We start from the raw sequence: 17,875 nt of genomic DNA on the forward strand, positions 1-17,875 counted from the left end.
CAAACCAAAACAACCCTGACCCTATCCTTCAATGGAGGATTCTGGAGTGTCAACACAGCTCTTCCACAGGCAGGTGGGCGGAGGCCGACTGGCTGCTTGCTGCCTCTCACTCCCCAGGCAGTTTTCAGCAGGGTCCCTAGGACCAGGATTTCTAAGTCAACCTGATTTGGAAAAGTTTGGGTTTCCTGAGGCAAAAGGACTTTTTGGGTACGAAAACCAGGCAGAACTGGGGTTAAGTCTGACAGATACCACTTAGCGCTAACCTGCCACAGAGTGAAAAGGAGCTGAAGAAACAGCTCCAAGACCCACTTCATGTGGTTTCTGTCAGGGGAGTCAAACAAGGCAAGAGTTAAAAGACTGCTCTCCTGCAAAATGGCCTCTGAGCAGCAGCACAAAGAATGTGCACGCAGCTTCGGTCAACTGCCCCAAGGTCCCTCCTCGCAGCTTCACCTCTGGCGTGCATCTATGACCACAGCATACGACCATCAACCCTCAGGGTTTGGGCAGATTCTCTCTCTTCTTCTAGCAGTGGTCAGAGAACCAGTTGCATCAGAATCACCTTGAAAGTTGCATTTCATTAAGCAGAGATTCTCGGATACCACGCCCAGAAATTGTAAATTTAGTAGGTCTGGGATGGGGCCTAGAAAATCTGTATTTAAAAAAATATTTCCCCAAGTACAAACTGTATGATCATTTCGAGTGTCTATCAAAATGGAAAAGGCATGCACAGCTCTTTGGTCTCGGCCGCCGACATGCCATCCAGAATAAGGAAGACCCGGAAACTTAGGGGCCACGTGAGCCACAGCCACGGCCGCATAGGCAAACACCGGAAGCACCCGGGAGGCCGCGGTAATGCTGGTGGCATGCATCACCACAGGATCAACTTCGACAAATATCACCCAGGATACTTTGGGAAAGTTGGTATGAGGCATTACCACTTAAAGAGGGACCAGAGCTTCTGCCCAAGCGTCAACCTTGATAAACTGTGGACCTTGGTCAGTGAGCAGACACGGGTAAATGCCGCCAAGAGCAAGACTGGAGCTGCTCCTATCACTGATGCGGTGCGATCGGGTTACTACAAAGTTCTGGGGGAGGGAAAGCTCCCAAAGCAGGCTGTCATCCTGAAGGCCAAATTCTTCAGCAGAAGAGCTGAGGAGAAGATTAAGGGTGTGGGTGGGGCTTGTGTCCTGGTAGCTTGAAGCTACATGGTGGGAGATTCATTAAATGATGACAAGTGAAAAAAAAAAGAAGAAAAGGCACGCACAAAAAAATGCCTGCACCTTTTGAGACAGCAAGTCCACTGCTGGGAACATCTGTGCCTGGGAAGTTTTATCAAGATACAAGGACAAGGACGTTCCCTGTGTTATTTGGAATAGCAAAGAACTGGGAACAACCAACAGAGCCATCAACAAGAGAATGATTACATGATTTAAGCACATCCAACAGAATGTTCTATGGAATGCTAGGCAACTATAAGACTATCACTACGAAACAATCTCTAAGGACACTAAATTTTAAAAAACCTAATCAAGGGGCAGCAGAGTGCTACAATTTAAAACACAATTGCTAATTTGTGTTTTAAATATATATGTACATACACATATACATATTTCTATCGATAGATGATAGATATATGCTGATATCTGCAGAAAAAAATTCTAAGGCAAACTTCCCCACCTGTTAACAATACCCCGGAGGAGAAGGTGGGGGAGAAGGGCTGGGGATGCGGAGGGTTTCAGTCAGTACTATTTGCATCTCTAACAAGTGCACCTATTGCTTTGATTTTAGTTTTTAATGTCAGTAGGGGGTTGTCTGGATCATGGCATTACAGGCAATCTTTATGTTCTCCTCCATTTGTCTGTTCTGTCTTAATGCCCTAAGAAACAAATTTAAAGTTCACCAGGTGATTCTGCTGTGTAGGCAGATCTGGGAGCCACTGAAGCGCCTGGCACCCCCAGGTCATGCAAATATTACACCAGACAACCCACAAAAGGTGAACTAAAGGTGCAACACAGGTGCACTTTCTGCAGCACTTTCTGCACCACACTGGTGACAGGAGAGGACTCCAGAGTATCTTGGGATGGATCCCAGGGTCGAGGAGGCAGGCTTTAGGCTTTAAGGCCTAAAGCAGAAAGCCATTTCTGAAGCTTCCCCCAATCAGCAGATGAAGTGAGGGGCAGACAGGTTAAACCTCCCAGCCAGACACGAATAAGTGTCCCTTCAGAACAGAGGGGATGTGAGTTACAGGAAGGGGGATGAGACACACAGCAGCAGAAAGAAGAAAAGAAAATATCAAATTGTGATACACTGCTTACAGACAACCAAGAGGACAGAGAACAGAACAAAAACAGATCAGTGTTCATGTCCTCAGCCCTTGGGGTCAGGAATCTAGGACCCCCGTGGTAGAATGATCATCCAGATGCCTTCGGGCTGCCCTCCAGAAACAGATGTTTGGCCGCTAAAGAACCAGTGCGCCAAGAAGTCCCTCTGAATGTGCAAGTTTCCAGACCAGGGACTTTTAACTTGGATATTATCATAAAAGAGGATGCCAGACTTAAAAGTATCAAGACTGATGCAGCAGAATCACATCTTAAATAAACTAAGACTAGCAGAAAGAAGAGCACATGGAAAGAACGCCAATATGTGGACAGTGTGTGCTTTAAGGGTTTTTTTTTTCCTCTCATTAGAAAGAAGAGAGTAAGTCCCCATTTGAAAATAATTTTAAGCAGCAACATTTAAGTATCTTCTGATCCAAAATATCAGCCTTTTTAGACTAGTCCTAGAAGGATAATTATAGCAATTTTCTGAGTTAAAATGATCAGGAACACCTAATGAAGGAAACAGTCATCATCTAAATATTTCCTTTATCTAAAGGAGTATGATGCTACTAGAACACAACAGTATATGAGTAATCACTACTGGTGAGATTTAAAAAATATTATAGATTCATTACCTAGAATAGATTGGGCTAATTTGATATTAGTGCATTATAAGATTTTGGTCAAGAGATGTTTTAAGGACAAATATTGAAATGCTTAACATTCAAAGTGCTGTTACCGAATCACGAGTTAGTACTGAAAGAAGGAAAGATCAAAACAGAAGATGACTTTGGTTATTACACCAGATGCAGAGTACACACGAGACACATGGCAGGGTGGAGGTCTCAATGAACAGCTGAGGACATGAGGGCTTCTGAGTCTCTCACAAAAAAGTAGACACATATAATCTTCCACTGGAAAGAGAGTAAGTTATAGCTAAAATGGACCAAATGTCCAAGCATCACTCTGAAGCAGAACTTTAAAGTGCAGGGAAATCAATTCAAGAATCACAGAGATGTTCTCACTCCATGCTAAAAAAACCCATCCAATACATGGTCACAAAATACAGACATGAAAGTGGATGAGTCTAAGAGCTGCCCTCTTGGATTAAGATGATGGGGCTTGGAGAGGGTACAACAACCGCCCTGCTTCCATAGACAGGACTGTACTTACATACTGAATGGAAACTTAGTGGACCAATGGTAAAGATGATATCAGAATCTATTCCTAAGAGGTGGAAATCTTTTCTGTCATCCTCTCAATGAGTAACAAGGACATACTTCCCAAGAGCACACATGTCCCATGCTCTCGATATAATTAAAAAGAATTCTGCTGCACTGTTTGCCACCTCTTTAAACAAAACGTGATGGTTTGTTGGTTTTAATTCACTCACTGTTGCAGCCGCTGCTGCCTCTAGTCCCTGTTGGCTTGGGGTTGGGCAGACTGGGGCCTCCACAGTTTGCCCCTTCCTGGTAGTGAATGGAAGAAAAGAGGAAGGGAGAAGGAAACAAAGGAGGGAGGGAGTGAAAGGGGAGACGAATGAGGGCACATGGAAGGATGAAGATGGTCAGAAAAGGGAGAAGGCAGGTCTTGTAACTCAGCTGCTCTCCAACAGGAGTAACAATCTAACAGCTGCATGAGTCATGCAACACGATCTTTTGGTCTTTACCAGGCAATATAATAAGTAAGCATTATCGCATAGCCAGAAATGGACATCTGGCATCTTAAGTGTGTGTGTGTGTATGTGTGTGTAATTCAGGTGCACACATACATACATTAAGTAAACACAAGTATGTATGCTGTTTTCTAAAAATAAAAAAAGTCAATGTGCTTTAAACCACATCTTTCCCCGCCCCGGATGTTTTGGTTGGTGAAAGTATCACGGTCTCATTTTAAAAGAAAATATATTAGTGTCAGCCCTGTGGTTGCCCAGGCAAACCACATGAGTGGGTTCACCTGTCTGCAGCTCTTGCAGCCTTGCTTTGGCTGATGCTGCATCGAGACAGGCCCAGACCTGGATTTTGCTGAGCACATGAGCAAAGCGTGAACAGGAGGTAAAAACTTATGACTTGTTCTCACTGCCTGGGCTACTCAAAGCTGAATCTGGATGTCTGAGCAGCAATTACATGCTTGGTTTTGGTTTTTTTCATTTCAGCAGGTCTAGTGTTCATGCTGGGATACAACACAAATGCATTTTAAGAGAATATAGGTTATGCACAACTCATTATATCCAATGAGGAATTGCCTTGATCTTAAAAAAAAGTCTAGTAAACTTTCAGCCATAGAAATACACCCACCAAATGCTTCCTCCTCAAATATTGATGGCGAAGGACCAGTGGTTTAAACAGCAGCATCCAAGGGACACACAGCAGCGCAAGCACTACCAGGAAACACTGAATTCCTTTCTGCAAAGTAAGAAGGACAAGGCACATCACATTAATCAAATGTGCAGTTTCCACCTCCGGCACAAATTCCCTCTAAAATAGTACTTTCCTGCCGATTTATGAATAAATAACCTCAAAATAATTAGCAGATGTTGTGGCAAAGCCCAGGACTGTCCCATAGGATGAGAGTTATAAATTCTACCCTTTCTGCATACAGAAGTTACAGTTCACCCTCCCAAAGGAGGAGGATGGGCTGAATTTAGATTTGGATGTGTGGGCTGATGGGGATTTTTTTTAAGGCTTTTTTTTTTTGATGTGGACAATTTTTAAAGTCTTTATTGAATTTGTTACAATATTGCTTCTGTTTTATGTTTTGGTTTTTTGGCCGTGAGGCATGTGAGATCTTAGCTCCCCGACCAGGCATCGAACCCACAACCCCCCTGCGCTGGAAGGCAGTCTTAACCACTGGACCACCAGGGAAGTCCCTAAGGCTTTTTCAGGGTCACAGAAACATCTGGCTTCCTGACCTAGGAAAACCACCTAAGACAGTCTACCTCTGGGTTGACGCACCTGTCCAGAATACAGCATCGAATTACCAGAGTCCCCATAGGAAAAGAGGAACATGTTTATGAAATGGATCAGAAGACTTGGTGCTTTCTCAGATGTGTGAGCATCATAGGCTGTCCACTTGTAAAAAATAAGGATAACCAAGTAGCCAAACAAAGAGGTCATGAAGATTATTTCCGGAATAAATCCAAAGTAGATATTCAGTGGCTTCTTGAAATAGCTAAAAAGTAAGAGAGAAAAAAATGTTAAAGGTGAACAGACCCAGGGTCACCCCTATACCAAGTATACTAGATTTTCTACCTAATGCTCCCTCAACTCTATGTATATCATTTGAAGAAGCAAAAGCCAGAAGAACTGGAGGCAACAGAAACAAGCAGGATTAACTATGACTACCAAACTTTTGGACCGTGAACAGCTCCAATACCACCCCTACCAATCTCTCATGAGGAAGAGATAGGAAAATCTAGTACATTCTGAGACCACAGTTCATAAGTTTATGTGAGTTACACATCAAGGGAAAAGAACATAACTCTCGTTTTGATGAAAATTACACAAGGCTTTTTAAAAGATCTTGAGTATGACTGTACATCGTTAAGGAACTAATATTAAGCAAGCTTCATTCAAACAAATGAGATTTTTATAAAAGCATTTCTTTAACATAGAACAGTGTTCTGAGTTATTAATCCCTCCTTAGAGGTGTTATGACTTCTTTAGGCAAAAGCACTGTCTGAACTAAGTGCATTCTTATGATGAAACAGAGTGACTCACGTATGGTTGAAAAGGCTCAGGCTGACTCCAAACATCATGTGGATGATACCAAGGATAACAGACATCTTCATCTTAAAGGAGTTGAGGAAGGTCAGTTTATTGGTAGCAATGTTCCAAATCTGTCACAACCCAAGAAAACAAAAAGGCATTACAAAGAGTTCTCAAATATTCACCTATTCTAAAAAATAGTTTTTTTTTTTTTTAATTACGGAAAATGCTAAACATATACATAAGCAGAGAGAATAACATAACAAACTCCCATGTGCCTATGGCCCAGCTTCAACGATTATTTACTGACTCCTTGTCAATCGTGTTCATCATATACCCAACCCACTCCCCACCTCCATATTATTTTGAGGCAAAGTCCAGATACTATGTCATTTTACCTGTAAATATTTCAGTATGGATCTCTAAAAGGTAAGAACTCATTTTTAAAACATGACCACAATACTGTTATCATACCCCAAAGCATTAACGATGTTTCTGTAATACCCTGGAATCATTAGTATTCAAATTTTCCCAATTGTATCCATATTTTTTAAAATAATTCATTTATTCAAAGTGGGGTCCAGACAAGGTCTATAACAATGATTGCTTGATAAAGCTTTTAAGTCTCTATAGGTTCTCCCTCCAGCTCTCCTTTTTTATTCATTACAAAAGATTTGTTGAAGAAATTGGGACGTTTATCTTGTAGATGCTCCCACAATCTGTATTTTGCTGACTGAAACCCAGTGGTGCTGTCCTTCCATCTATTTTTAAACATTAACTGCCTTATGCTTTGTCACCTAAGGCTTGGATGCCTGTAAAATTTTCCTGACAGTTCTGCCTCCACTTGGCCATCAGATTATGTTTCCTAAATCGTGACTCCGAGGCAGTCATTCCCTGTGCTAAAACCTCCCAGAACCCCTACTGTCATCTCTACGATAAAGTGCAAACTCTGTACCCTAATAAGCCAGATCTTCCACCATCTAGCCCAGCATCTTTTTTTCTGAACTGGCCTCCTCATGAAGAGCTCATCCTCGGTGACCTCTAACCTGACAACTTGTGGCTGGTTCTCTCTGCAGCCCCACTCTTGCAACTCCAACTGCCTGATGGACTTTTATACCCGGGTGTCCCACAGGCACTTTAAACTCAGTATCTACCCTGTAAGCACCAAATGAGATGTCTGAAAAAAAAAACTCTGTAACTACAGAACACTACCTAAATGTGAGATAATATTATTATTAGATTCCAAGTTACTTGAGGGCAGGAGCTGTGTGTTAGAATTACGCGTTTCCCCCAGCAGGCACTATGCCTTGCAGACAATAGGGATTCAGTAAACATCTGTTAAATGCACATATGAAATCTTATTAAATATCTCCAAGCCTTAGTTTCCTTATCTGTATAATACAGATAGCAGTACCTACCTGATAGAATTGTTTGGGCATAAATCTGACATGCTGAGGGCTCAGTACAGTCTCTGAGCTATAGTAAGCATTTCAGCACCATTAATTTCTATAACAATTAAAATAATTAACTTTGTTATCTCCCTACGTCTATGCTTTTGCACACACTTCTCTTCACCTATAACAATCTGAAATATTTTTCAAAGGCCAGATTAATTCCCATTTTTTACAAGAAACTTAATCTTTCTGGTCCATAATGATCTGCTTTTCCTCTGGAATTTTGTAATCCTTACAATCTAACGTTTAGGCTTAAATTCCACACACTCCCCTGCCCCCGCCTCCCCTGTTTAAGCACATAACACAAAAGACTTGATCACACTTTACTTGCCAAGTATTTGAAAAAAGATAAAATTCTGGGATAAGTTTTTGTCTAAGTATGTAAAGATAAGAATGGAAATCTAAAATCCATAGAAAAGAGCTATTTTTCTTTGTTTAAACATCTGCTAAAAATAAAAACCAAACTAAGTTAAACAAAAATAAACTGGGAAGGAGTCTTGAAAATCAATCTTCCCAGAGTCAGTATTATTAGCCACCTCTAAAATAAGGAGTACAGGAAAAATTCCTTGGCTCCCCAAGGCATCTGGATCTCTTGCAGCTTTAAAGTGCTCTGGACAGATACACTGAATTTTCTAAAAATATGTTAACTAAAACCCAATAACTATTTATCTTCATTTTCATTCTCTCACTTCTGGGTTTCAGTTAAAACATTTGGTGTCAGACATATAGAAAAGAAGTGCTCTTACTGGATCGATGCCAAAAGGATATGGTCCACCGAAAACTCCATGGACAGCTGGGTTCAGCTGGAGGACAGGGTTTCCCCGAACCGTCTCTTCCCTACCATGTTAGGAGAAAAGCTGCATTTATTTTTTATTCAAGAGAGGGAAATTACTGGGGTCCAAAAACTGATCCCCAAAGAAACCTTTGATACTATAGCTATTTTGTCTCTTCAGTAGAAGAGGAGGGATTAGCATCAGAGAGTGAGAAGGGATCAGAAATAACAAAAAGAAAAATTAAACACACATACAAGACCAGATAGAGAAATTGGGGAACCCGCTTTTAACTTACAAAAAGAATCAATGTTCCTTAACAATGCTGAACAAATCACAAAGCACTTCCCAGGCTGCAGCATAAATAAGAGGAGACACTACATTCTTTTGGAATAGAGACAGTGTCAACCACTTCCTAAAGAAGTGTTAGTTTACCACTTGTCTGGAAAACCAGAGCTGAACACGAAAGGAATAAGCTTTGACTTTCAGCTTCTTTGCAACTTACGTCCAATTGTATAAAGTAAACATTGGCCGCACACTCCAGGATGACCCGAAGATATTAAGAGACTTGGAAAAGCAATCATTGTAGATGAGGCCCGTGTAGATGGAGAACACACCCATGAGCAGAATAATGTACCGTCCGCTGAACACAGTGCTAAACATCTGGGAGCCAGGAGAAAGAGGTCAATGAAATGTACTCATTAGCTGCAGCTAATGTCGTGACAGTGTTATTTATAATGTACTAGACCCTTCCTCTCACACCACTCTTACCCAATTCTGGGTCAGAGAGCTTGAAGTAAAGACCAAAATACAACGCTAACAAGAAATTTACTTTCACAGCACGTGACCTCTTTAGTGTTAAAATGAAAATAACTTCTCTATTCTCTAAATAGTCTCTATAACTTCTCTATAAATTCATGGATCAAAGATTTCCAGATAATTTTCATAAAGAATGCTTGAGAAATTATAAAGTTTCAGACCGACACAGATGTAACTTAAACATTACCTCGTTCTTGAATTAACTAGTGGTCACCAGTGGGGAGAGGTAAGTGGGGAGGGACACGATAGAGGTAGGGGATTAAGAGGTATAAACTATTATGTATAAAATAAGTAAGCTACAAGGATATATTGTACAGCACAGGGAATAGAGCCAATATTTTATAATAATTATAAGTGGAGTATAATCTATAAAGGTTTTGAATCACTATTTGTACACCTGAAACTAATATAATATTGCAAATCAACTATATCTCAATAAATAAAAAAATAAAAATATAATAAATACACTTCCATCAGTCATGCTAGAGGAAAGACTGAATTATCCTTCTGTCTGTACAAAATTATTAAAAATGTGTTGCCCTATGAAGAGACAATGATAGTAAGCAGCCAAAGATTATATGAGAAAAATATTAGAAATATGTCAAGAAAATAATAAAATTACCTTATGTTTCTGAGTTTCTATCAAAAACAAACAAAACATTACCTCATTCTCATTCTTCTGGGAGAGGATCCGGCTCTCCCTTAACACCATCCATACAGCAAAAAGGGTCATCAAAATGCCGTGGCCAAAGTCCCCAAACATCACAGCAAATAGGAAAGGGAAAGTGATGATGGTATATGGAGCTATAAAGAAACCAAAGAAGGAAAAAGACCAAGTACAGAAAACCGCAGCAATTCCGAGCATATCACATCCCTCTCCATCATCTAAGATCAATATAAGGTGACTTATTCCCAAGCTGTTGGTCAGAGGGACTCGCAGGGGTAACTTTCACGGCAGGATATGCACAGCCTCACAAAGCAGCTCTGGTGGCATCCCAGCTACTGCCCGCATTTTCAACAAAGAACCTCACGAGAAATCAAAGTTTTGTCTCTAGTGTGCACCAGTGTGGTTTGTTCTTTGATTCCTTTCTCTCACCCCTGGGACACTGCGCCTGGGGCAGGCCAGCTTTCCTCCCTTGTATAGTAACCAGCTGAAAAAAGCCACTGGGTGAGTGGGAGAAAGCCCAGAACCTGGAGTAAAGCAGGTCCTGCAGAAGGCTCCCACTGAAAATGAACTCTCAGACTCTGGATTTAATCATTAACTCTCTGAACAGAGGAGAAATCTGCCTTGTGCCTAAAATGGTCAACAATTGCTATATTTTCTCTGTCTAACCTGGAACAGGGAAGCTATTTTAAAATATCAATTACCTTGGAGAAAACTTTTTGCTTAAAGCAGTCCCAGCAAATGGTGTGCGAGAGAAAGCCAGGCGCTGTACAACCGCGAGGGCAGAGAGGGATCCAATCCATGGAGCTCATTCCTACAAAACTCCTATAAGAGCACCTCCCAAAGGGGTGCCACCCAGCGATAAACCTCACTCCCTGCATCCACACAGGCACCTCCTCACAGGAAATACACAACAGCTGAGGCCTTGACAACATCTTTAGTTTTAAGCCAATTGTGTTCAATTGCATTCAGAGTGAGGCACTGAGAGAAATAACAAAGAATAAAACCTCTAAGAGGGAAAAGATTCAAGCTTTTTTACCTGGATTTATCTCTCGGTAAGTTCCAATTCCGTAAGCATCCACTATGTTCTGAAAGCCACATGTGAACTTGTTGGTTTTGTTATAGGTTGGGGGAGTCTGGTTTGTCTGCATCCTGTTCAGGATGGAGGGCACGGTGGAGCCACTGTGTTCCTGGGAAACATAAAGCACATATTTCAGAATCAGGTCACCCTCCTAATTGTGATGGGGGTTACACAGGCATATATATTTATCAAAACTCATCGAACAGTACACATAAAATATGTGTATTTTCTTTTATGTAAATTATATCTCAAGCTTTCCGGTCTTTGGGGAAACTGGAACTAGCTATAAAATTTACAATGAAAGATTTAAATGAAGTCTCAGGAAAACTATCCTCACCATGAAAAAAAAATAATTCTAAAATATGTAACCAAAGAAAATGTGGTACCTCCTCTGGAGACATCCTTATCTGCCTGTCTACAAGTGTCATTGTTCTCTTCTCCTTTTATGGAGGAAGCAAAGTTATTCTCTGACCTTCTTCCTTCGCCACCTACTCTTAACTCCCTAATCCTTGTAGTCTAGCAGAACACACTTGGCCAAAGTGGCTGGCTCATCACCGGATCCAAAGGTCTTTTCTCTTATATGCAAGCCCCTGACGCTGGAGAGCTACCTCTTCTGCTTACCAACCATGCCTTTCCTGTCTCTTTGCTGGCTCTTCCTCCCCTGCCTGTAACACTGCAGGGCCCCCAACGTTCTACTATTGGCTCCTTATTTTCTCTCTTGGAGGTCTCACACCCTTCCAACCTCATGCAACCCGTCTCTTTCATGTTGCCCTTTCTTTTGAGAGCCTATCCCATTTTCTGCTTGAGATTTCCATGTGGATTTCTGTCCAACCCCTCAATGTGACTGAAACTGAACTTATCATCTTTCTCAGATCAATAAGTTTCTCTTGCTGAACTTTTACTTCCATCAATGAAACTATTATTCTACCAGCCACCCAGCTTTGATGCCTCAGAAACATTTTTAATTTTTTCTCCTTGTACTTCTCCTGCACATTGCAAAATACCAAATATAACAATTGATACCTCCTTCAGAGTGTCTCACAAATTCATCATTATTTGCTTTTTACTGCAGGGGTCATTATCACTTACTGCTCTGTGTTTACAATTACCTCCTAATTGAACCCCTACTTGTAGACTCTCTCTACTCCCCAATCCAACCCAGATGCTATCAATGGATTACTCATTTTATTCTATTTATTTGGCCACGCCTCGAGGCATGTGGGATATGGGATCTTAGTTTCCTGACCAGGAAGCAAACCCGGGCCCCCTGCTGTGGAAGCACAGAGTCCTAACCACTGTACCGCCAGGGAAGTCCCTGGATTACTCTTTTAAAACCGTTTTGATCATGTCCTTTCACTGCTAAATAACTTCCAATGTCTCTCCACTCCCTCTGGGATAAAATTTAAACCCACTAAGCTGGCATTAAAAACCCTTCATGGGACTTCCCTGGTGGCACAGTGGTTAAGAATCCGCCTGCCAATGCAGAGGACACAGGTTTGAGCCCTGGTCCGGGAAGATCCCACATGCCGCAGAGCAACTAAGCCTGTGTGCCACAACTACTGAGCCTGCGCTCTAGAGCCCGCGAGCCACAACTACTGAGCCCGTGTGCCACAAGTACTGAAGCCCACGTGCCTAGAGCCCATGCTCTGCAATAAGAGAAGCCACTGCAATGAGAAGCCCGTGCACTGCAACAAAGAGTAGCCCCCGCTCGCCGCAACTAGAGAAAAGCCCGCACGCAGCAACGAAGACTCGACAGAGCCAAAAAATAAATGAATAAATAAATAAATGAATTAAAAAAACAAAACAGAAAAAAACAACCCTTGACAATTAGGTTCCAGTCTCCCTGACCTAGGTTTGCCTCCTGCTCTTCAGCTCACCCATTACCATTCCTGTTCTGGCCCAACCACACATGGTCACACTGTATTTCCTGCCTTTGTCCATACTGTTTTCTTCTCATTGTTGCCAGTCGACATCTTACCAATTCTTCAAAGCCCTGAGTAAATGCCACCTTCTTGAAGCTTTTTCTGATCATCCTAGTTGGAAAAGCTAGTGCCTTCCTTCCCTCCACACACATAAACTACTCTTAGCACAGACTGTGTTGTATGCACATCAGCCTCTTCAAGTAAGTCATAGATACCTGAAGGCCTATTTTTTACATCTCTGTACCTCCTGGCTCCTAGATCAGTGCTTTGGATAGGGCAGTAGCTCTAATTAACTACTAAATGGAACTGCGAGGGTTATATTATGGAACTAGTCTAACGGACAGAGAGAGTGGGTCAGGAAATTGATGTTCTGATTTTGAGCTACCCTGAAGGATCATGGGTATATGACCAAATCATTTAATCTTCTTTTCAACTGCAATTTCTACATTTGAAAAATAAGCATATACGAAATGTATTGTCAGGATACAAGATGAGTATATTAAAGAACCCTGAGACTAAAAATGCCATAAAAATGTAATTGGTTCATGTTACTATGGATGGGATCCTCTCTTCCTAGCTGTAGGCTGCACTGCTAGCTGTGGGGGACTCACCGTGCCCCTTCTGAGCGCAAACTGGATGGAGTCAAGGTCAGTGACAGGGCACCAGACCTCCGCAATCAGGCACTTCTGGGTCACGTCTATATTGCACAGGTTCAAAGTGTGGTAAATGGCCTTCATCTTCCGCACTTTGATGAACCAGACTCGGATGTTCTTAGCAGCTGCCTGCAGAACCCTCTGGCGGTGATCCTCCGTTTGATTCAGAACCTTTTGGGAGAGAAAGGAGCAGACAGGGATCCTTCTAACACCAGTCTTAGAATTCAGGATATGAAGGCAAAGAGGCACAGCTTTCTGAGAAGGGCAGGTGGGGATCTGGGCTTTTTCTTCCTCTGGCTAGAATTTTCTCTTTTTTTTTGGCCAAATTATAAGAAATTAGAGTTCCAATGACTAACATTCATATTCATTTAGTTTCAAGCTGAAGAGAAACCTGAGGAAGTGGTTTTTAGCTTTTCTCTCTAAATTTAATCTGACCACAAAATCCACAGCAGAACAATGTAGGTCACTGGCTTTTATCTGGCTCACTAAAGAGCAATGACTTTCCAAGTGGAGCCTGTAACTCAGAGTCAAAGAAGTCAGCATCACAGGCCCAGGAGCTGACCGAGTTGTCAAATCCCTACTTAAGCACAGCAAGCGGCAGCACACCCTGAACATCAGCCAGCCTCAGGGACCGGGGGACAGAGGCGCTGCTGAACACCAGCATCTGCCTCTGCCAAGAGAGGCTGCCTGCCAGGAGGACGAGACACACGGCCTTTAGAGCGGATTTACACCGCCACATACCACGGGCAGCATGGAGCAGATAAGGCCTGATTCTTCTGTCAGGCTTCCTTTCCCCCCAAGAAGGCTGATCCTTTGGAAACCAGTACAGAGTTCCCTCGGAGGAATCACATTGCCAAGAATAGAGTGGGAGGAAGGGCCAGGAACACTTTACATTCTACTACCTTGTTTATCACCAAATAGTTAAGACTTCTATAGCAGAAGAGGGGCTAAGCCAAGATTGGGCAAGCACCCCACCATTCACACTTGTGCATGAGAATCTACCTTAAATCACATTTGTTTGAAGAGGAAAAAACTATACATTAATCATTTTAGCTCAAGTCTCCATCATAGCTAGCTTTTCAAGTCAGTTTGGGAAAAAAGTCGTCACTGCTCCCTGAGAAACTGTCTTGGGCAGTAGAAAGTAACTTCCATGAGAGGTTTTTTTTTTTTTTAAAAAAGCCATGGCATGCTAGGGAAACTCTTGTATCACTTGAGAATAAAGGAACAAAGCTACTTTCTTTCGTGGTTGTTGACAATTTCACAATCACTATTTAAACTTCTGGAAAGATGCTAAATAAACTTGCAAGCAATGTTCTATTTGCTTTTCTCTTTCCCCACCAGCCCACGCCCACACATCTCACCCCTTGGTATTCAATCCCTTTTAAAATTTTACTTCAGTTTGGTGTTTTAAAAATCAGATTCTAGTCATTTATAACGACTATTGCACATGCTCTTCAAAATCTACCACAAGCCTACCTCATAAGGAGGTGGTAGAACAGTCCTAGAACCCAGAATGTACTAGCATGGCTTATCACCCACCAGCAGTTCTAAAAAAACTCTTCCTTTGCTTAAACAGGTAAGTGTATCTGAAAGGAGCTGGCAACAGGTCAAGTCGGCGTGTCACGTACAGAGGGGGTTGGAGGGAAAGATGAGAAACGATGCTGAAATGGGAGTTACAACGCATCTCTGACAATTTGCCACTGCTGGAAAGAACTGCCTTTGGGATTAAGTATGTTTATTAACGTTTCAAGGGGGCAATCATCACATCCTTTCAATAGGGAACAAAGCTCCCACTGGGCACCCTTTTCCTTCCATGTGTGCATAAATCACGACTCCCTACTGAGAACCCCGTGACAACCATGGTGTGTGCAAACCACACACACTGCGATTTGGGAAATGTCTTCTTGGGTACAAGAGTTACACCAGGACTCACTGGCTAGACTCTGTGGTTCAGATTCAAGGTGACCAGAAGGATCCACACCAAGCTGTTAAGAGTGGCTGCTCTGGAGACAGTGCGTGTGAGGCAGAATTGACTTGATGTGTACTTCTATGTTATTTGATTTTTTTTCCTAACTAAGCACACTTTACTATAAAAATATCTCAGACTCATGAGGAGGGGGACTGAATACTCTAGGCAATAACGATTTCAGATGCGTAGCATCCCTGTCTTATGTGAAGATGATTCATGCCATTTTTAAGTCATTCCCCATGGGAGCTGGGGAAAAGTTTCAAGGAATGAATTAAAAATAGCAAAAAAAAAAGAAATGTATCCTGGGCTGCTGCAGGTGCCTAATAAACTAACTGTTCGTGTTTCAAGGAAGAAGAATGGTGTTCTACTGTAGTATTTCACAAAAACAAATTCCCTCCAGGCCTCTGTGTACCATTTGGAGATCGTCAATCCTGGTATTAACCCCAGAAGCCATCTCCTTCCTCTCCTGTGGCGTCTCAGGACAGGGATAGATTGAGGCCCGGAACCTGGAATGTGCAGAAACAGCCTGAGAAACACTGATATTCCTTAACGTAGCCAATTTAAGTAATCTCAGAAAGTAATGTTAACTTACTAGAAGGACCCAAACAGGATTCGTTCAGACTGATGCACTAATTAATAATAATTATTTATGAGAAGGAGCCTACAGATAGAGCAGCAACATTTGAACTGTTTTAACATTCTGTGTAGCTATTAAATTCCTTTAGATTAAAAAAAGAAAGAAAAAGAAATGGTGCTACAAATTACATTATACATTGCTGGAGAAAAATGGCATGGAAAAAAGATCTCACGGGCAGAATTTCAGAAGAGTTTAAGGGCACAGTGCCTATGGTACACTGCTAGGTATGAAGACCCACTGTCCCAGAACAATGTAGAATTTATAAATCATGAGTCCTAACTACTTTTTCTAAGAAAAGGAAATTGTGATTTTGACAGTCTAAAAAAATAAACTTAGGCCATTTCTCATTGTTTAAAATAACCTTAACATTATTAAAAGATATATTCACCGTGTCAAGGTGGACGAACAGGCTTTGTGTTTCTCTGTTCTCTAGGCTTAATAATAGTTAGGTGGCTTGAAGGCACCCTAGGGGGAGGCACCTTCCTCTTACCCTTCACAGATTTTCTTGACTCTGTTTTTCAGCTGATCGCCTTGGAAGAAAATGATGAACACAGACTTGTGCACGTAGTCTCCCTAGGCCCCAAACCAAAAACCAAGAATTCAGACTTATAATCCAGAAGAAAACTTCTTAAGTAAACTTACTTTCTTGGTGACAGAGAAACAACTGGAATCTTTTAAGGGTATGGCAACTGTGTGTTTTAACCATTACCTTCAATCCATTTCTTAAGCTCCACTACAAGAACATTTGCCCTGTAATCTCTGATTCACAAAAATCTTTCTGTACTTGTTTTTCAACTCAACCAGGAGATTGACACGGATGCAAAGATGATTCTCTTCTTAGAACAATTTAGCCCTACTTACCAATTCAACTTTAAACTGAACGAATCTTATATTGCCTAAATGACATAAGTACAGAGAAGAGGAAAGAGAAGGGAGCCATTCCTGCCTAGTCCCATGCTTAGAAACTCCAGATAAAGGGGAATGAATAACTACAAGGGACTGAGTAGTTGGGAAGAATGCTGATGCAGAATCTCATGATTCATGCCCATTTACACCTTAGGGGGCAGGGAGGAAGGCAATCCATTCCAAATACCAAGTTTATACCTGAAGTATGAGGCAAAGGCTAGAAGGAAAGATCAGGAAAATAAGCTATAGTGGGTGTCAACCAGGATTGTCTCTGGTTGCCTGTATTTTCTCCTATTCCTATAGAGCTTTTATTACAGGAAAACAAACAAAATTATAGAAGGATAAAGAGGGAAAAAGAGTGAAGGAGTGAAGAAAGTAAGGCTCAAGAGTCTGAAATTCCTAAGTTCTCTAGGAATAAACTGGAGCACATTCTTTGTGCAGCTGCTCTGCTGTAGATATCCAGACCCTCCCTTACGTGATTTGTTGATAAAATAATGTTTCTGTTGCCCAGGAACTTGGCTGAATATTCCTGAGAACAGCTCCACACTAGGTGTGATTGCTGACTACAATGTCTCTACAACCCAGGGACAGCCTTCAGTAAGACTGTAACACTGCTCCTCAGTGTAAGGAGACACTCACTGTAACGTAAGTGTCACCACACTCCTACTCGGTACCGAGGAGAAGATCCATTTACCAGGATCATTTCTAGTTGTATGACCCACCGACTCTGAGAAGCCTTATAATTCAACCTCTTTTCTTAGGTAGAAAAAAGAATACTAATTTAAGAAACCCAAAAGACACTTGAGAACATAAAAACCAACTCCAGGTTTCCAAATAATAGTAATACCAAAATGAAATAAATTTTTTGCAGAACATTTAATCTTCTTTGCTTGTCATCCCTGAAATTAGGACTCACCATTCTAAATGTAGGTTTATGCTAAGAACTCTGTCCCATTATGTCAAATGCCAAGATGC

General features: G+C 41.6%; 2 protein-coding genes across 5 annotated transcripts in view; one reads left to right on the top strand and one right to left on the bottom strand.

The window, feature by feature from the left end:
* ATP6V0A1 (ATPase H+ transporting V0 subunit a1) overlaps window positions 1–17,875 on the bottom strand; it is a 54,246-nt gene that overhangs the window by 13,805 nt on the left and 22,566 nt on the right. For all 4 annotated transcript variants that reach the window (XM_030839721.2, XM_060291135.1, XM_030839719.2 and 1 more), the window contains exons 8-17: window positions 16,485–16,567; window positions 15,770–15,863; window positions 13,347–13,559; window positions 10,772–10,922; window positions 9,733–9,872; window positions 8,755–8,912; window positions 8,226–8,316; window positions 6,038–6,156; window positions 5,273–5,489; window positions 4,616–4,723 (exon numbers count right to left, since the gene is read on the bottom strand). In XM_030839721.2, coding sequence (XP_030695581.1) covers window positions 4,616–4,723; window positions 5,273–5,489; window positions 6,038–6,156; window positions 8,226–8,316; window positions 8,755–8,912; window positions 9,733–9,872; window positions 10,772–10,922; window positions 13,347–13,559; window positions 15,770–15,863; window positions 16,485–16,567 — 1,374 coding nt within the window. The remainder of the gene's footprint in view (window positions 1–4,615; window positions 4,724–5,272; window positions 5,490–6,037; window positions 6,157–8,225; window positions 8,317–8,754; window positions 8,913–9,732; window positions 9,873–10,771; window positions 10,923–13,346; window positions 13,560–15,769; window positions 15,864–16,484; window positions 16,568–17,875) is intronic.
* LOC115843582 (large ribosomal subunit protein uL15-like) lies at window positions 740–1,209 on the top strand. Its single transcript, XM_060291136.1, has one exon. It carries the CDS (start codon window positions 753–755, stop codon window positions 1,197–1,199), a length of 447 nt encoding a protein of 148 aa, XP_060147119.1. The 5' UTR covers window positions 740–752; the 3' UTR covers window positions 1,200–1,209.

Source organism: Globicephala melas, chromosome 20, assembly GCF_963455315.2.
Source record: "Globicephala melas chromosome 20, mGloMel1.2, whole genome shotgun sequence".
NCBI classification, from domain to species: Eukaryota; Metazoa; Chordata; class Mammalia; order Artiodactyla; family Delphinidae; genus Globicephala; species Globicephala melas.